Source organism: Lepidochelys olivacea, assembly GCF_965140295.1.
Source record: "Lepidochelys olivacea isolate rLepOli2 genome assembly, chromosome: 11".
Taxonomy (NCBI): Eukaryota; Metazoa; Chordata; order Testudines; family Cheloniidae; genus Lepidochelys; species Lepidochelys olivacea.
This window is the reverse complement of record NC_140421.1, coordinates 31,761,181-31,781,667: the sequence shown is the minus strand read 5'-3', so window position 1 is coordinate 31,781,667 and position 20,487 is coordinate 31,761,181. Positions and strand designations below refer to the sequence as shown.

The 20,487-nt window shown below is 44.1% G+C and overlaps 1 protein-coding gene across 5 annotated transcripts in view; it reads left to right on the top strand.

Annotated features, from left to right (window-relative positions):
* The first annotated feature begins 2,413 nt into the window (after positions 1–2,413).
* ACVR1 (activin A receptor type 1) overlaps positions 2,414–20,487 on the top strand; it is a 136,891-nt gene continuing 118,817 nt past the window's right edge. For 3 of the 5 annotated variants that reach the window (XM_084643249.1, XM_084643246.1, XM_084643247.1), the window contains exon 1: positions 2,414–2,716. In XM_084643249.1, the coding sequence (XP_084499375.1) occupies positions 2,709–2,716 (8 nt within the window). In that variant the 5' untranslated portion in view covers positions 2,414–2,708. Of the gene's footprint in view, positions 2,717–13,674; positions 13,737–20,487 lie in introns of those variants that run through there. The other 2 variants (XM_084643248.1, XM_084643245.1) reach the window with 1 other exon arrangement.

Here is a 20,487-nt window from a genome sequence, read left to right as displayed (position 1 = left end):
CGGTATAATGGCAAAGCACTCTTAAGGTATGTCTACACTCCAAAGAAAAACCTGTGACACCAAGTCTTGGAGTCTGAGTCAATTGATTCAGGCTTGCAAGGCTCAGGCTGTGGGGCTAAAAAGAGCAGTGCAGACATTCTGGCTTAGATTGGAGCCTGGGCTCTGGAACCCTCCCCACTCCCCGAGTTTCAGAGCCCACGCTCCAGCTCAAGCCCAGATATCTTCACTGCAATTTTAGCCTTGCAGCCTGAGTCCATTGACCCAGGCTCTGAGAGTTGGTGTTGCAGGTTTTTCTTTGCAGTTTAGACATACCCTTAGTGTAGACCTGACCTAACATGTTGAGACTTTATATTGAATGTAGAAAAAGAGAGAAAATGTGGCACCTGATGTTTCTTGGCTAAATCTAATGTAATAGAGGTGCAGACACTATTTCCTTAACCTGTATATTATATAATTTTAACATTAGCTTTAATAAAATTTTTAAATCAGTTCAGAGCCAGTCCAAGGCATGTTGAGTAACCGGCTGAATAGTCCTGCCCTCCTTCCCCACACTTTGTGGTATTACCTCCTAACATGCTCCTATGTCCTCCCCCTCCATCCTGAGCGATGAATTGGGGGAGGGACCATCCTTTTCTGTTTCCTAATGACAAAACCTTCTAGATTTCCCTGTCATACGCTAAAGCTCCTGGCTCCCAAGTAGTAACAACCAACCAAGTGTACTACTCAAAAATGACATCCTATACCCCCATAAATATATCCTGTTCTTTGTGGCAGTTATCCTGAGTTTACCATACATCTTGCCTCACGCATGGCCCTATAAACTTTACTGCACATCCTGCACCAAATTATCTGATGTGTCTTTTATGGGGGGGGGGGGGGCTATAACCTATGCTTGCCAGTGGAACAGACTCATTGGTCTAGTGATTCTTTCCCCAATTATAGCTCAGCTCCCCAAGCCCATTGCACAGTACCTTTAATAGGGATGCAGGCATACCTGAGGGCAGAAATTGGCCAAATGTTCCTAAGTTAGTTCACAGAAACATGGACGAATGCTGACTTTGTACCCTCACCTTCCCTCTTGTCCCTCCTCCTCACCTACTGCCTCCTGAATGTCAAGAAATGCAGCTCTGAATGCACAATTGCAACGCATCCTGTGATTTAGGATAGTTGCATGTACTATGTATTATTTCTTCCGTTCAATTTGCAGTACATTTTGCGGGAGCCAGAGAGGAGCAGGATCTTTAACAGGGGCAAGAGGAGCAGAAAGGAATCCAAAGCTGAAGGAGTAAAGGGAAACAAGATCTGTGAGAGACACTGGTTTGGTAGTTACTCTCTGTCTGACATGAGTGCAGGTACCGTTGGGGCTCATTGCCTCAAAAGTTTTCTACTTGTCTCTCTGATATGAATACTTGTGGCACCTTAGAGACTAACCAATTTATTTGAGCATAAGCTTTTGTGAGCTACATCGTGAGCATCCGATGAAGTGAGCTGTAGCTCACGAAAGCTTATGCTCAAATAAATTGGTTAGTCTCTAAGGTGCCACAAGTCCTCCTTTTCTTTTTGCGAATACAGACTAACACGGCTGCTACTCTGAAACCTGTCATCTGGTATGAATGTGCATGAGCACAACAGAATATCTCTGGCAGCTCCCTGGTGTGAGTGTGTACTCTCCAGCTATCAGGTGCCCCTGACCTGCTCTCTGGTGGAGGTGCTGTCGGAGCAGTTCTATGGGTGCCCTCTCTGGGGACTTGTCTGTAGCCAAAGTTGCATCTGTGTAACATTAAATCAGTTTTTAAGAGATGTAGTTAAACTGGAGCAAAACACAGTGTGGTTGTGTGGCCAGCTCTTGCCATTTCAGGCTGAGTCATGGAATAGTTGGCGCTTTGCTTAAAGTCACAGCTCCTGGAGTCCTGGCAATACACCTCCACTTTTAAAAAAGCGGGTTTCTAGCCCTCCTGATTGCAGAGGAAAGCTGGAGCGTGTGACCAAAGTGCATCCTAATGGCTCAGACATGGGAGGCCGCTAAAGTTATTACTTTTCAAGTCAATGTCATGACTTCTGGTGGGGGTCTGACTCAACGCTTCTGACTGCTGGGGGCTGGCAGGGGCACTCTTAAACCAGGCGGCGCCGCCTATGGCTGCAGGCGGGCTGCATTAAACTCAATCCACATCAGCCGGGTTTAGACCGCATTCCGCGTCTGCCCTGGGGCCGGCACCGGCGACTTTACACTCACCCGGGGCGCGGAGCGGCCGGCCGGGCGGCGGGCTGCGAACATGGCCGGGCAGGGTGCGCCGCGCCGGCCGGCCGGCAGGGGGCGAGGCGGGGCAGCGCGCCGGGCTGGAGCCGGGAGGAAATGATGTGCCTGGTTATTAATTACAGCGCCGGGCGTCCATTGGCAGAGCGGGGAGCAGCCACTTCCTCCTCCCACTCCCGCCGCAGGAGCAGCATCCCGGCCCCTCCCGCCGCCGCGGGGAACTTTGGCTCTCCGGCGTCTCGTCCCTCTGTGCGCTTCCCCCCTCGTCGTCCGCCGCCGAGTCCCCGCGGGCAGGGCTGGGGGGATGCGGCCGGGCTTGGCCCAGGGGAAGCGCCGTGATTAGAGCGCAGCGGCGCGGGGAGGTCTCGCCGCCGCCGCCCCATGGCGAGGGCTGCCCGCCTCTAGCGCCCCGGGCCCGCCGCCGCCGCCCCGCGCCTCCTCCCTCCGCGCTGCCATGAGACGGTGAGTGGCCTGGGCGGCCTCGCGCTGCGGCGGGCGGCCCTGCGGAGCCCCCTGGGCCGGGCGCTGCCTCTGGCGGTGGGGGTCGTGCCCGGCGCGGGAGGGGACGCGCTGCCTGCGGCGGCTCGGTCCTGCCTGCAGTGGGGCCCGGCGGGGAAGTCCTGGCTCCCTGCAGTGCGCGCCGGGGCGTCGGTGCGGGCACCTCGCTACCTACCTCCGCCTGGGAGGCGCCTTCGGGGGCGCTGGCAGCCAAAACATGACATCTGCCCTCTGCTTGCCGCGGCCCTACGTGTCTCCCTCCGCGGGGAGTTCTCGGGCCCGGCTCGGCAGGAAAGAGCCAGGAAACTCCTCTCCGAGCTCCCTGCCTTGCGAGCTGCCGTTTGGATAGCTTCAAAGGCAGGAATGTGGGATTCATCTTCTTCTGATGCCCACAAGGCAAATGTGGTTACAGATGGTGCCTGTTACTTTGCCAAGTTTAAACCCTTCCCTCTGCGCTGTAACCATAACAGTAAAAAGAGAAGCTTGGGAATCTTTAAATGGGTGAAGGGCGGGGGGGGCGGGTGATCTGGGTAGATGAATGCTGCGTTTAAATGGAGGAATTGCTATTTTCAGGGGTTCTGCTGTCACTGCTTTAAGCACAAAAACACTTTGTAGAAAGGCTGGAGTTCCTACTAGTTTTCAAGCTTCTTTTGTAATGTAGAAATGATTGGTGAACAAGACTGACACTTTCTTGTTTGGTTTCAGTTGCCTCATGCTGATTGATAAACATTACAATGAGTATCACACATAAAAAGCCATTAATTTAGGCCTTTGAAGAATGCAGCTATCTTTTGGGGTCTGGTTTCTTAAGTCTCTTTCCTGTTAGAAGAAAAGTAGTGCTTGTGGCACCTTAGAGACTAACAAATTAGCAATATTAAAACTCTGCTAGCAGAGTTTTAAAACATATGAGCAAAAAATAGAACTTGTTTCAAAATTGCTTTTCTATACCCTTTATAAATATTTTAAAATATTTATCAAACATGATTTAAAGTACACAACTGTTTTTCCAAAACATAGTCCAAATGTTACAAAGCTGTTCCTGTCATGTGCTCACTACAAATAATCAAGACTCCCTTTTCAAATGCATTGAAGTCATAGGATCAACTTGAAAATGGTTGAGGTATGATATTTCATGGTGGAAAAACCCTGCAAGATAAATATCTATTACCAGGACTTTTGGGATGCATGCTGATAACTTAAATCAAAACAAACTGAAAATATCACAATTCAGAAATGTAGAACGTGTCCTGTTGAGTGTTCCACACAGGTGTGTGGGAGATAGATACAGCCTTGATTCCTGGTCTCTCTCAAACTAGCAAGTGCTTTTGATTTAGTATGCTCAGCTCTGTGAGACAAGGGTGACTTGTATTGCTCAACAGCAATCCCATTAGCCTGATGGAGAGTGGTATTAACACAGTCTAAGGAGTCTTGTCTGGTCTAGTCTTCAGCCTTGAGAAAATTATCTTACAGTCATCTTTCTCCTTCTCCCCCAAGCCCCCAACTGTGAAAATTGTGGAGAAATGGGTATTTTAAAAATGAGGAAGGAAAATGTCTCAATTGTTGGGAATGTGAATAATTCTACTGCTCAGGGGAAGGAAAAAGTTAAGTGAAATAAACTACATGTGTGTGGTTTTGTTTTTTTTTTTAAAGGTCACTTTTCTAGCCTTATCCACTTAGGATAGGCATAATAATAGCAAACTGTCTCAATTTGGAGATTGCAGGGGGAGGAGGGGATGCTCTTGCAAATAATCCAGTCCCAATGACTCTGCCTTTTTAAGAGAAGAATACTAGATATCAATTTCCACCCTATTTCTCTTACAGCTCTTGTTGTTTAGTATTTATATACAAACAACCATATCTTTGAATCACTGACTCTAGAAGAAATTTTCTGAACTATATACAATGCAGTCATCATGGGAGATGTTTATAATGGTTAATATTTTTCTCATTCTCTAGTATATGAGAAAGAAGGCAACAGCGAAAGCCGGTGTAGCAAAAGCCAGTTTAGAGAAGGCTGAAGTTTTGACAGGAAACTGATGAAGTCATGGGGCCAAAAATCCTGTGTGCATTTGAATCTCTTGAGGCCACTTCATTCATTCCTGATTTGCTGGTGTTTAGTCAATGCATTTGTGGGAGACTAAATCAAACCACCTATTTTATGTGGTATTAATGGGCTCATATCTATATATTAACGATCCTAAAGATTTTTTTATTAACACTCATTGCTTTGTGAAATTTAGGGCATAAGCATGGTGTTAGCCTTTCCAATAACATAATTTGTAGCAATGCTCTATGGAGGTAAAAAATGATCTATTTCAGAGGTTTTCAAACTGTGGTCCACAGACAGTTCGCACTAAGGTACGTGCCTGGGTGTCCGTACACAAGAGAACGAAGGGCCACCCACCTAATTAGTGGAGCTGTGCAGGTGTGATTCCACTAATTAGGTGCCTGGACTCTGGAGAAGACACACATGTAAGGTGAGGTAGTGGCCTTGGTGGTGGGGGGGAATAGGAGGGTGGGTGGGAGGGGGCAATGGGATGAGAAGAGGGGGTGGGGGGAAACTGGGACGTGTGGGGCTGTGGCAGCCAGAAAAAGGTGACTTTCCCCAGCTCCGGGACTGTGACTGCCGGGAAGAGGAAGCCCTCTTTTCCAGCCCCAGCTTGGGGGCTGCCGCTTTGGGGGAGAGAGGGAGCGACCCTCCCCCACTTCCCAGCCCAGCGGGCTGCCATGGTGGGGGACAGAGGGCACATCCATCACATTAGAAAGGTAAGGTACTGATATAAAAATGAGTTGTGCCCTTTTATTTGTAGAACACAAAAATGTTTAAGATTTTTTTGTATAGCGCTCTTATCTAAAGCGCTTTACAATAGTTAGCTAACAGTACAAAGAACATTTGGAAAGATCATTAAGTGGTCTGCCAAGACCCTCAGCAATTTTCAAGTGGCCCGTCAGTTTTGAGAACCACTGATCTATTTACAGCAGTACCTTTTTATAGTAAACTGGAAGAAGAATGCTTCACTTTCTTTTGACTTCATGCCTCCAGGGACATACCCTGCTTAAACCTACTGAAGACTGTGGGCTTGTACAGTTATCACTGAGGGCATAATCTGTCCTAGAGAACCTTTTGTTGTTTCAGAGTAGCAGCTGTGTTAGTCTGTATTCGCAAAAAGAAAAGGAGTCCTTGTGGCACCTTAGAGACTAACAAATTTATTTGAGCATAAGCTTACGTGAGCTACAGCTCACTTCATCGGATGCATTCAGTGGAAAATACAGTGGGGAGATTTATATACATAGAGAACATGAAACAATGGGTATTACCATACATGCTGTAACCAGAGTGATCACTTAAGGTGAGCTATTACCAGCAGGGGGAGGGGGCGAAGGAGGAACGGGACACCTTTTTGTAGTGATAATCAAGGTCGGCCATTTCCAGCAGTTGACAATGGCTCACCTTGATTATCACTACAAAAGGTCCCTCCCACCCCACTCCTGCTGGTAATAGCTCACCTTAATACCAGAGGTGGGCAAACTACAGCCTGTGGGACCGTCCTGCCTGGCCCCTGAGCTCCTGGCCCCAGAGGCTAGCCCCCGGCCCCTCCCCCGAAGCCACTCAGGCAGCACTCTGGGTGACAGGGCTGCACGCTCATGCAGGGCAGCGTATCTGGCTCTGGCCGGGCAGTGCGGCTGCCAGACATGCTGCTCTGAGCAGCATGGTAAGGGGGCTGGGGCACAGGGTCCCGGGGAGCTGTCAGGGGATGGGGAACAGGGAGTGATTGGATAGGGCAGAGGTTCTGGGGGGGACAGGGTACGGGGGGGTTAGATAGGGGTTGGGTCCTGGGGGGGCGGTTAGGGGTGGGGGACCTGGGAGGGGGCAGTCAGGGGACAAGGAGTGGGGTGGGGTTGGATGGGTGGGAAGTTCTGAGGGGGACAGTCAGGGGGTGGGAAGTAGTGGGAGCCTTCTATATCTGGCCCTCCATACAGTTTCGCACCCCAGTGGGGCCCTTGGGCCAAAAAGTTTGCTCACCCCTGCCCTATGCTTCTTATCCATGGAGGCCATAGTGACCATATCAAATAATTTATAAATACCCTCCAAGTGCCGTCTGTAAAGGTCTAATGTTTGAGAATAATGCCCTTCCCAAGAAGGATATGCAATTGAAGGCAGTAAAAAGGCAAAGCACCCAAATGAAGCTGCTTATAAATGCATTGCTGCTTCCTTGGATGGTTCGAACATATTTTTGGATATTACAGATTAGAGCCTATTTTTTAGAACAGATTCTCCAAAATGAAAGTAACCCACCTCATCCCCTACATTTTAACAAACAGTGATGTGTTCCATACTGTTGTTTTGAGTCCCTTGGCCCCCACCTCAATGTACCTTCTTAATATGAAAAAAGAAAAGGAGTACTTGTGGCACCTTAGAGACATAAATTGGTTAGTCTCTAAGGTGCCACAAGTACTCCTTTTCTTTTTGCGAATACACACGAACACGGCTGTTACTCTGAAACCTGTTAATATGAAAAACGCTTCTGTCTTGTGTTATAATTAACTTAGTAAAGGGCACTTGGCATGCCATATACTTTGGGAATTGCCTGTTGACCCAGATGGCCAAAGATTTATGGGTAATCCTTGCTTGTAGTTCTTCCCACTATTCATATGCCCTTTTGTAACCTAATGACAAAGTGGTCTTTTCCCCTCTGTCTCCATTTCAGGACATGCTTCAAGGCATGCTGCAGTGACTCAGATAATTTCTGCAGCCATTTCACTTTATACATCATCAGCCTTTATGTGATGAATCGTAGTCCGTCCAAAAATATAAAAGGTGGGGCTGTTTATTTAAAAAAAGAATGCCTGGGGGAAGGGGACCATTTATCTGTGTCTAATTATAATTCATGTAAATATAACACATTTCAAAGTTAGAAGCAGAGAAATGGAAATCCTGTTTGGATATTATTGATGGTGGCAGTACCAGTCGCTTTCAGTTGTATCAGCTGCTCTGTTTTACAGGGAGATCCAGTGGCAGTCACCTTGTATTTTTACTCAGTTCTTTATAAATAGACATGGCAGAACTTGATTTTTATTTTTTTAAAACAATTTTGATGGATAATATTGATGGTTTTTAAGCACTCTTGCAGTTTTTTATCAGTTTTAAATCTTCACAGTTGCCCACAATTTTGCCTTTTTTTAGGTTTTTATTGACTTAAATTTTGGCAGTTGTGTGAAGTTATGGAGGGGAGTGGTGGTCAGACAATTTATTTAATGGTGTTAGACATTGAGACTCAAAGCTTTAATGGTTAAAACACAAATTGTCAACATCACATGCCCAAATATATGAAATAAATAGCCTTAAGTCATACTCCTAAGTTCTCAAGCAACATTTGTCTGTCTTTGCCTATCTGTAAATTTCAACTATAATTGTGGGAACACTTTTTTCATTGTGTGTGGTGAAATCAGCACTTACTGACATAAGTCTAATTCTTCCAAGCCTGTTTATAATGTACTTAAAACAGTCATCGTTAACATCTTTCTAGTTTTGCTTTTGTGAGAAATGAATGTAACCATCATATTTCATAGAATATCAGGGTTGGAAGGGACCTCAGGAAGTCATCTAGTCCAACCCCCTGCTCAAAGCAGGACCAATCCCCAACTAAATCATCCCAGCCAGGGCTTTGTCAAGCCTGACCTTAAAAACTTCTAAGGAAGGAGATTCCACCACCTCCCTAGGTAATGCATTCCAGTGTTTCACCACCCTCCTAGTGAAAAAGTTTTTCCTAATATCCAACCTAAACCTCCCCCACTGCAACTTGAGACCATTACTCCTCGTTCTGTCATCTGCCACCACTGAGAACAGTCTAGATCCATCCTCTTTGGAACCCCCTTTCAGGTAGTTGAAAGCAGCTATCAAATCCTCCCTCATTCTTCTTTTCCGCAGACTAAACAATCCCAGTTCGCTCAGCCTCTCCTCATAAGTCATGTATTCCAGTCCCCTAATCATTTTTGTTGCCCTCCGCTGGACGTTTTCCAATTTTTCCACATCCTTCTTGTAGTGTGAGGCCCAAAACTGGACACAGTACTCCAGATGAGGCCTCGCTAATATCGAATAGAGGGGAACGATCATGTCCCTCGATCTGCTGGCAATGCCCCTACTTACACATCCCAAAATGCCATTGGCCTTCTTGGCAACAAGGGCACACTGTCGACTCATATCCAGCTTCTTGTCCACTGTGACCCCTAGGTCCTCTTCTGCAGAACTGCTGCCGAGCCATTCAGTCCCTAGTCTGTAGGGGTGCATTGGATTCTTCCGTCCTAAATGCAGGACTCTGCACTTGTCTTTGTCGAACCTCATCAGATTTCTTTTGGCCCAATCCTGCAATTTGTCTAGGTCCCTCTGTATCCTATCCCTACCCTCCAGCGTATCTACTTCTCCTCCCAGTTTAGTGTCATCTGCAAACTTGCTGAGGGTGCAATCCACACCATCCTCCAGATCATTTATGAAGATATCGAACAAAACGGGCCCCAGGACCGATCCTTGGGGCACTCCACTTGATACCGGCTGCCAGCTAGACATGGAGCCACTGAGCACTACCCGTTGAGCCCAACAATCTAGCCAACTTTCTATCCACCTTATAGTCCATTCTTCCAGCCCATACTACTTTAACTTGCTGGCAAGAATACTGTGGGAGACAGTGTCAAAAGCTTTGCTAAAGTCAAGGAATAACACGTCCACTGATTTCCCCTCATCCACAGAACCAGTTATCTCGTCATAGAAGGCAATTAGATTAGTCAGGCATGACTTTCCCTTGGTGAATCCATGCTGACTGTTCCTGATCACTTTCCTCTCCTCTAAGTGCTTCAGAATTGATTCCTTGAGGACTGTTCCATGATTTTTCCAGGGATTTTTCCTTCATTTTTTGTAAGGAATATAGATAACAGCATATTGGTTGCTTTGCCTTTGTAAATGAATCATGTTACCTAGTGTTTGTTACTTAGTATATGGAATATTGTAGTCACATTCATTACTTACAAAGGGGTTTGTAACAGTTTTAATGGTGACCACAGAAGTTCAGTCTGTGTCTCTGCAGACCTTCCTCAGAGCATTTTCAGCTATATTATTTCCTGAAGCTAGTTATTAACAAACTTCCACTTAATACAAAACACATTCCTCCTATTTGTGTATCAACTATAATTCTTGATGTTCTGATGACTGTCTGTTGCTGTTTAGCCTGATATGGGGGGAGGGATAGCACAGTGGTTGGAGCACTGGCCTGCTAAACCCAGGGTTGTGAGTTCAATCCTTGAGGGGGCCATTTAGGGATCTGGGGCAAAAAATGGGGATTGGTCCTGCTTTGAGCAGGGGGTTGGACTAGATGACCTCCTGTGGTCCCTTCCGACCCTAATATTCTATGTCAAGTTGGGTAAGATTTTTCTTTTTTTTCCCAGGCTGTCTGTCCTTCCAAGTTAAGGTAACCAGGTGCTTTTAAGAAGTAGAGCAGGTCTCCACTTCCTCATTCTTAGCAGCTAAGGTACTCTTGGGGGGTAGGAGGAGCTGGAAAACCCTTTTCTCCCTTTCAGCAGGAACAGTGGCAACTTAGAGTGGAGCTTAAATTTTATGTGAAGTTGATGTAGGAGCAGGATCTAAGGACAGGATCCTTGTAGAAATCCCTGGATCCTTTCTCTTTCCTAGCAGCTTGACATTAGAAGTGAGGTTCCTGTAACCTGTGCTTGTAGATCTACCTCTGTCTAACAAGTATCTGGTAAAAACGTAATTCACTTCAGTCTACACAGCAAGAAAGAGCTGTGTTTTAACCTTGTGGTGGGAATTGTGGTGGGACTGTACCCAGACAATGCTTAATGTGGATCCTATCCTGCCAACCCTTAAGCATGTGATAACTAATGGGGATTCTGCTAGGCTTTTGGTGTGTTTTTGACTGGGAGTTAAAGGTGTGGTATTCTAAAACAGTACTGTAGACAAGGCGGTGTAGATCTTAACACAGTTTAAGAACATGTTAGGATGAGTTATCTAATATCTCCTAAAACCATAATTTTAAATCCTACTCTAGACAAGCCCTTAGTGTGTAGCTGGGGTCTTAATCTTTCTGTGCTTCAGTCTACCACATGTGTAAATAGTGATGATGCTTCCAGGCACGTTAGAAGGCGTAATTTCCAAACGCTTGTAAAGTGCTTTGAGATCCTCAGATGGAAGGAGCTATATAAACACACAGTTTTGTTGTTAAATTTAATAGAAATGCTTTAAAGAAATACCGAAGTGAATTTTTATTACATGTAAACTATTCCCCTGTAATATTTGCAACCATTAAATAGCAACACAGTCTTAGAATAATATTTTCAAAAGTACATAAGGTGACTTAGGGGCCCAAGTCCCTGAAGTGACTAAGGGTATGTCTACACTGTAGAGGAAAAACCTGTGGCACCAAGTCTCAGAACCGAGGTCAGTTTACTTTGGTTTGCCGGGTACGGGCTACAGGACTAAAAATAGCACTGTAGGCTCTGATGCCTGGTAAGGGGAAATGATCTTGGAGCTCGGGTTCCAGCCCGAGCAGGAACATATACGCTGCTATTTTTGGTCCTGCAGCCTGAGCCCAAGTCAGTTGATCCTTGCTCTGAGACTCAGTGCTGTGGGTTTTTCTTTGCAGTGTAGACATACCTTTAGGCTCCGAAGGCCCATTGACTTTCAGTGTATGTTTTTGCAAGTGCTACCCTGTATTACATAAGAATCAAAATGAACTGAGTGGAATCACAAAGATGACACTGTTTTTTTTATTGGATAAGCTGAGTGAGATGATATTATAGAAGATGAAAGAGATTAAGTCAGATAACATGAAGATATGACTAATATGTGTAAGAGAGATATATATATTTTTTATAAATCTGTTACCCATTTAGTAGTGGGTTTAAATATGCTGACTCAGATAGCCAAAATCAGAAATGACCAACGATTCATCAGCTAGTGTATGAAGGATATCAAGTGCTGCATCTCATTATCATAGCTATTGGGGGGAGCGTTTTCAACCTCTGATTTGGTGTTTCATTTCAGATTAGATTCATCTTAACCCTTTGCTAGTCCTCCACTTTAACTGCTGTGCTACTGTTACCTGTTAACATTTCACTGAAGTCAATGGAGCATTGGGGTATGCATGGCAGCTGAGCAGTGCATTGGAACTAGGCATTGTACCTGCTATTGGTCAGAACCAGCCTTAAATAATCTTTGCTGGCCCTGCCAAACGGTTACCAACTCCAAAAAATCCTGACTCATCCACTGTAATCACATCCTATTCTGCATTAGTGTAAATGAACAACACTGTCAATCTTCATAAATAATTAGGGTATCCATGGGTCTCTGAAATTAGAAATGTCTGTTTTTCAGGACCTACCCTCGCTAGTCTTACACCAGTGTTTAGTCTAGTACGCTTTAGCTGACTGGTCACCTGAAGGATATGCTAGCCAAGTGTCCTTGTGAAGCAGACATCAGGCTGGATGAACATGTATCTTCCTTGGGGGCAAGTGCTAGGTCTGTCATAAAATTATGTTTCTGCCCTGTTCTCCACAGTGTCTTCTGGGATAAGTCTGCCCAAGGACTGTTAACAAGAGTTAACATTATGCAGTATCCATCTACCAAGTACAAATATGTTAGTTGACAAACTTGTGGCTTTCCGTAGGGCTCAGCATCCCTACTGTCCTTTTTTCTGCATTTATTATTTAGGTTTGCCTATCTACGTTGCTCAGGGATATGAAAAAATTCACACTCCTGAACACTGTAGTTAAGGCAAGGTGTAGATGTGACTAGATGGAATTCTTCCATCGACTAGCTACCAGAGCTTGGGTTTACATAAAATGGATGAGGGGGAAAAAACCCCTTACATAAACGTAGGAAGTGTCTACGCTATGGTACTACAGTGGCATAGTTGTGGCGAATCCTGTAATGTAGACTGCCTTTGGGGGTTTGGCTAGACCAGTGGTTCCCAAACTGGGGTGCGCAAAATGTTACAGGGGGTTCTCGGGGGGGAAAAAATTCCCTAATGGTGGAAAGAGCTGTCCGTAGGGACCCTGGGCAGCATGGGGCCAGCAGCCTGGAGCCCTTGGACTTCCAAGAGCTAAGCAGATCAAAGCAAGCATATCTATCACATTGAGGAGATTTAAACATCAAGACTCCTTATGAGAAATGGAAAGGGAGGTGGATTTTTTTTTTTGCTGTTTTTAAAATTTAAATAGGCAAGTATTGTGTTTTAAAATTATTATGAAGAACAAGTTTAAGCTTTGTTGTAACGTGTGTTGTTTGCCTGGACTGCTCAAGACCTGAATGCTTGTGTAGGAGGAACTCTTTGAGTTGGCTTCTTAAATACCTTCATGCTGTTTCACATCTGATACTCTTTGATGAAATATAGAAGCCTTCTCTTATAACAGGCCTTATTCAAAGTGATACAAGCTATGAAAGTAAGATCTTGGAAGAGTGTTGCCTTTTTCATAATGTAATAAAAATACTGTAATGATTAATAATAGTGTGTAATCATGTATCTTTTTTTATATTTCCAAGATCACTGCTTTTTATAACTTATACTAAGGTAAAGGAGAAAATTCCTGGAAGTATTCCTTTTTGGGGGCGGTTGTGAGACTTGACATTTTAGTGAAAGGGGTTCACAGGTTGTTAAAGTTTGCGAACCACTGGTCTAGACTGAGGAAAATTATCTACCCCATGTTGTCAAAGCACAATTTAATCTTGTACTTCTGCAAGGGGTGACTGCAAACAGCTAAACGCAGCTTGCCTTGTCTGTGCTTGTGCAAAGTGGTGATAAGTGCATGTTTTTAAATTATGTATTTTCCTAGTCTAGGCAAACCAATAGTCAGATCCTGTGGCATCAGGCTCTGGACACTACTACAACACTATCGTTCCTGTCCTGGCATATAAAAGAGGATTTGAGATGATGGCTAAGAGGGCGAGACTCAGGCCAAGTCTACTCTCAGAAATTAGGTCAGTATATCTGTCGGGTGTGAAAAATCAACACCCTGGATGGACACAGTTCAATTGACCTATTCCCTGGTGTAAACAGCACCAAGCTGATGGGAGAAGTCTCCTGTTGAGATAGCTACCACCTCTTGGGGAGGTTGGGTACTATGCTAATGGGAGAAGGTTGGCGTAGGTAGCATCTTCAGTCAGGTGTGACAGTGGCACTTTTAGTGCAGACGTGCCCATGTTTCTGAAGTGCTAATTGGCACAGAGCCTAGCTACTGAGTATGGCATGAGTCTGGTAGCAAGTTTGAGATCTGGAATCGGTGGCTTTTTACTTGTGTGTTTTGAGCTCCTTCTAGTGGGGAATGTTTCCTTTTTCTACCCCATCCAGACTGAAAACAAACTTGGTTAAGAAGGAGGAAGAGGAGTCTGGTTTAGGTATTGGGGAGATAGTGGTGGGAGGAGCATGCAATCACCACTTTCTTAATAGAGTTCATTAACAACATACCTCTCTATTCTAGGCTTATTTTCTGAATTAAGAAGCTAACTGGGGTTGGTAAAGTTGTTCAAGTTAATCTGATACCTTCGGCTTCCTCCAGCCACCGCGCTGCGCTTCCCCTCTTCCCCCCCCCTCCACCCCCTTTTCTTTCTACCCTGTCTCTTGCCCTCTTTGGGTGTGGGAGGAAGGGAGGTGGACCTGCTTTTGCAGACTGCTTGAGAGGAAGAGAGGGTGCTGTGACTCCTAACAATACAAGAATTCTCCACCCTGGTGATCTAAGCAGGACCAAATGAGTGAGGAAGGGCAGATCCTTCAGCACTCTGAAGGTACAGAAAGGGGGTGGGTAGAGGTACTAAGGCCCTCTCTTAGGTATTTCAGTGCAGTTGGAGCCAGCTGCCATACCCCTCTGGGGTCAGACATTTCTTGCTTTGGCTATGAACCTTAGTAGCTTGTTAAAAGGCAAACTGCAGAGGAGGGTCCAAGAGGCAGGCAGATCAGGCACCCGTTCTTCTAATTGGAGCTCTTTTTTTTTTTTTTTGACTGGCAAGTATCCTGCAGCTAGTGAAGCAGGTGGGTAGCTGCTGCTGTTTGTACAAATGAACAGGAGACTACTAATGGCTCTCTTTTGAAGTCATGCAAGCTGCTGATCAGCAGTAGGGGGAGAAGTCGGGGGTTTCACTTACCTCAGCAAACCGTCAAATCCTGTGCTAGATCAGTGTTTCTCAAACTTGTACTGGTGACCCCTTTCACATAGCAAGCCTCTGAGTGTGACTCCTCTTCACCCCCTCTCCTCCCCTCCCCCCCCCAAAAATTAAAACCACTTTTAAAATTATATTTAATACCATTATAAATGCTGGAGGCAAAGCTGCGTTTGGGGTGGAGGTTGACCACTTGTGACCTGCCATGTAATAACCTTGTGACTCCCTGAGGAGTCCTGACCCCCAGTCTCAGAACCCCTGGTCTAGATGATCCACTGAACACTAGCTTAAGGAAGGCATATAGTTACCTTCAGCAGTATAGGCTGTGGGTGTACTGATCTTCCTGGCCACTTCTCACTAGGGAAACTTCTCAAAAATTGTCTTTGGCTTCCTTTCCATTTAAGAGTCTTGTTCTTTAGTCTCATGGAACAGATCCTGAAGCTATATGTAGCTTCTTGTTGGTGTTTCCAGTTACTCTGTCTTTGTTGTAGTGGGATCCTCTTTCCCATGTTGTACAAGCTTGAACATGAAACTCTCAAGGATTTGAAAGTTCCACAAACCATAGCTTAGACATGATTGTTTTAAAGTCCCTGTTTTCTTTGTTTTTGTCAGAGGCACAGCTGGTATGTCTAGCAATCCATTCCTTGATATCAGTTGTTATGGCAGATATGGCTGTGTGCTACCTATACTATTGGGATTAGATCATTCTCTCCAATTTCAACTAATACTGAATAGAAATGGAAGGCAGAAGAGAGGCATGAGGGTCCCTAGGAAACAATTGTGAAATTAAAAAAACTGCACATGTATTACTCTTTTCAGAACAGACTGCTATTTAGAGTTCTTCACTGAATTATGAGACAATTTTACTGAAGCTTTTTTATGTGGGTGGCCTGGAACTACTAGATTGTTTTAAGACTGAATTTTTTTCTGTTAATTTTTTTTCCGTGTAAATTAGAAGCTTAAAATATTGGGTGCTGGTAGAATTCTCACTTTACCATTAAAATGATCAATAAGACAGAAGATAAGCCACTAATGGAAGTATTAGTTTGGCAATAAAACTGGCAAATACAAAAAGAGAGTAGCTCAGATAATTTTGGAATTGCAGATTTTTACCAGAATATATATTCTCTTCCTCACTATGCAGATGGTGGATTATTTCCTGTGTTAAGCATTTGGGAAGGGCTGATCAGATGATACATATATTACTTAACTGAGTCATGTGTTTAAGAAACTGCAAGTCTTACTGGAACTCTCTCCTGTTACAATTTATTGAGTGTCTGGACTGTGCCCACTTAAATACCTGATCATCGGTTTAAGTAAGGATAATTCTACAAAAGGATGATGTGGAGCATAGCAATAGAATAGTCGGTGCCTTGTATGTATGTATGTAGCATAGGTGATATTCTGGCCCCTCTGAATGGCAAATCTGCTAATGACTTCACTAGGCTCAGGATTTTACCATATGGAATTATATTTCTTTGGATATAAAAGCAGTTATACATGAGCACTAATCCAGGTCCTTCACTTCAAAAACTACCGTGGGTGACTGAGTTACATTGGGGTAGGGCCTCCAACATTGCTAAAACAGACTGGTTTTGGTTGTGTGGACAAGACCAAACTCTCTATTGATCATGCTACAGCCTGAGACTTGACAAGGGTGCAGTATGATTTGGTAGCATGTTACTGGGGCCATTGGTCTCGTAAAATGGTTGTATTGTAGGTGGGTCCTTATTCTCTCCCATCTTACCTAAACAAAATTTATAGCTTGTAGTTCACTAGACAGGGTACTAAATTGGGCAATTCATATCTATTTTGGAATTGAATTGTGGTCTGATTCTCACATTAAAGAACTTGCTTTAATTTTACTTTAAACTCTGTTACCCTGTAACTTTAGCCATACATCAGATGTAGTATTAGAGTCATTTGAAAAAAAAATGTTTTGTTAGATTTGTTAAGTAAAATACTGCTTGTGGTTTTGACAAATGATTATAAATGATGGAAGAATACATGAAAGCTGTTGAAGTATGCACTGAAAGAAAATACCTCCTGTGAAGTTGTTTGTAGTGATTTAGGGTATTCTTAGAGGTGCTGTATTAACTGATTGTAAAATAATAGGCAGCATAAGGTATGCCTAAATTAATCAACTATAACACAAGTATTCTAGATTTCCTTTGTATAATTTTTTTTCATACAGCTAAAATTTTTGTCCAGACCCATATCCTTTCACTGAACATTATCTAAGCACAGTTTTTTGTACTGCTCCATCATTTCTGCTTGCCCCCTGGTATAAAATTATATCTGTTACAGAGGTGCTTACTCTTGTATAACTAGTGGGAATAGCTCAAATAGGCTGATCCCTAGGGTAAAGAAGAAATGCTTGTAACCTGGAATAAACATGGGGGTTGCCTCTTTAGCTTCTCCTAAGGGTATGTCTTCACTGCAGAGTTCACCTGGGCTCTTACCTAGATGTTACCCCGACTACTCTCCCATCCACACATATACAGCCCCCTCACCCAAGTTCAGTGGTGCTTTCAAACTAGGCTAGCTGGCTTGTCTGGAGGTATGGGTTAGAGCGCAGGTGCAACTTTACTCGGGCTAGTCACGTCAGTGCTGATAGTCTTCCAATGCTTTCCCACAATTCCCCCTTGGGACCATAAGATCAGACTAGTTCTCCCAGTTCACCCGGCAAGAATCAGTGGCTCAGCTGACTGCAGGACAAAGAACCATGGGATGTGTCCCCAGAAATGCTAGCAACACACACAGTGCAGCACCAGTGAGGATGCATTAACTGATGTAAGGGGTTTGCAGTGTTGCTGCTCATATCCAGACTAGGCTAACTCAGGTACTGCTCACCTGGCAGGGAAGATATCCTTTAGTACCTCAAGTTCAGTCGCAATCACCAAGCAGCGTGAAGGCAAGGCCTTGGAGTTTATCCATTAGTTTCCCATTTTCTATCACATCAGGTGCTGCTTTCAAGGCCCTTCACAGCTCTGAATAACTGCTCTCATATATTGTCCCTCCAACTTCAGCCTTGACTATCCCTACCCCTTTTTTTGCACTTGTGTTTGCTAGCTAGCCTTTTTATTTTTAAACCTCTAGTTAACAACTTTGTCAGTGAACTTGAGATACTTGGTTCATTTGTGAAGTCTGGTTTGGACGCTCCTCATGTATGTTCCAAGTTGTAAATATTTGTCCTTTACTTCAGCCTATGGTAATGCAAATTAATAACATGTTCTAACTTAACTGGTAGGATATTTGTTCCATTTTGGCTAGACTCAATGCAGACATGTAAAACTCCATGTTCATACCTCTGGTAGAAAGCTGCATATAATACTCCTGGGGGAATTCTGCACCAAAACGCAGTGCACAATATTTTAAAATTCTGTATATTTTATTTGTCAAAAACCACAATATAATCTCACTAGTTTCAACTATTTTGGTAATTTATTTCTAAATACCTGTCAGCAAGTATGTCTGTGACAATACAGACAACAAAAATATTCAGGAAAATGTTTTTTGACAAATAGATTCCTGATTAGGCATATCAATACAGAACTTTGAGTAATACATTTTTGTATTGTAATTGAAATGAATTGCCTACACCCCTCAGCAACAGTTCAAAGGATTGGGGGAGTCAGAGGTGATGGAGGAGCTGAGGGAGAGGGAAGTAATTGCTGGGAAGGAGCTTGAGAGTGGACCTGGCAGGTAGTTGGGTGTAGGTGGGAGAAGTATGAAACTGTTTGTTTTTTTGGGAGTGGGGATTGTTAAGGAGTTGGAGCCTCCCCCATACAGACCCCTAGCCTCTCCCATTCAGTCAGGCACATCTGCACATATTCCCATGGGCAGGGCACTGCGAGGAAGGCAGTCTCTGTCTCCTCCCTCTCCATGGCTGGCTGCTCCAGTCCATGAGCCAGCTGCCCTCTCTCCCGGTGCCACATCCACCTTTTAGTGGGCGAAAGGTGTAACTGCAGCTTCCCTTCACTTCTCTGTCAGAATCAGTTATTCTCCAGGAGGAAAAAAAAATCTGTAGAGGACATTAATTCTGCCCTTTAGCAGTGGTGCGGAATTCCTTCAGGAGTAATATAATTATTCTGCCAGACCTATGCTAAAATCTGAGGCACCCAGCATGCATTCATTTTACCTCTCTTTCACTCTCACATACATATTTATTGTGTCCAAAATGACTTTCTGGAGAATGATTGATTGCATCAATGTAACCAGTTCAAAACTATGAAATAAAGCTCCCTTATGTTAAAATATCTTTCTGACAACGGTATGGTATTTCTGTGTACAGAAATGTGCTTTGTACATAAATGGTAATTTGTAGGAGAAAAGTATTTCTGCCTTTTTAATTAGAATTAGCTCCTCAATGATTGTTTTATACATTATTTTCCAAGAACTATGTATTACTCTAATGTAGAGTCCAAGGGTCTAAGAAGAGATTTTACTTCTCCAATGGTAGGAGAAGCAGCATGCAGTCCCTGGCCAAAGACTAAACTGACTTGCAGAGTTGCCAGAGTCCTGGGCACCTGCCTGGTGAGAAGTTAAATGTGCAGGGAGATAGCAAAGCTCAGTCTTTCCTTGTTTGGTTTGGTTGCCACTCAATGTGCAATGGCATCTGAAAAAGCTAACAATGTTGGGAATCCATGATATGCCCACATCTTGAAGACTGAGTGCAGATGTGGTGACCACATCTCAAAAAAGATATATTGGATTTGGAAAAGGGCAACAAAAATGATTAGGGGTCTGGAACAGCTTCTGTATGAGGAGAGATTAATAAGATTGGGACTTTTCAGTCGGGAAAAGAGATGATTTGGGGGCGATATATAGAGGCCTAAAATCATGACTGGTATGGAAAAAGCAAATATGAGAAGGAGTAAATAATACTTCCTTAACCCAAGAACTAGGGGTCACCAAATGAAATTAATAGGCAGCAGGTTTAAAACAAACAAAAGGAAGTATTTCTGCACACAACACATAGTCAACCTGTGGAACACTTTGCCAGAGGATGTGGTGAAGGCCAAGACTATAACAGGGTTCAAAAAAGAACTAGATAAGTCACGGAGGATAGATCCATCAATGGCTATTAGCTGGAAATGGGTTGCAGGGGATGGATCACTTGATGATTACCTGTTCTGTTCATTCCCTCTGGGGCACCTGGCATTGGCCACTGTTTGGAAGACAGAATACTGGGCTATATGGACCTGTGGTCTGACCCAGTATGGCCATTCTTACGTTTAGCTTACTTTGCATTCAAAGTGCCAAAGCTAAACTAAAAAAAGCCCTCTTATACTGAAGAAAGGAAACCTCCACACAGGAAGTTTTATCAGTAGAATTTTTTTGATTTTTACAGTCACATCTTAGCTTATGCCAGTATGAGTTTCCCTGTAGATGAGCGCTGACAATGATCTGCTGTGTGACTTTGCACAAGTCACTAAGGGTCAGTCCTATATGGGGAACTTGTCCGCATAGCTATGGTAGAATAGGCTAGTCTGGAAAAGCTCTCCATGTTGACATTCTATTCCAGAATAAAAATCACTGTTCCAATTAATCTGCACCGTAATTCCTGAATAAG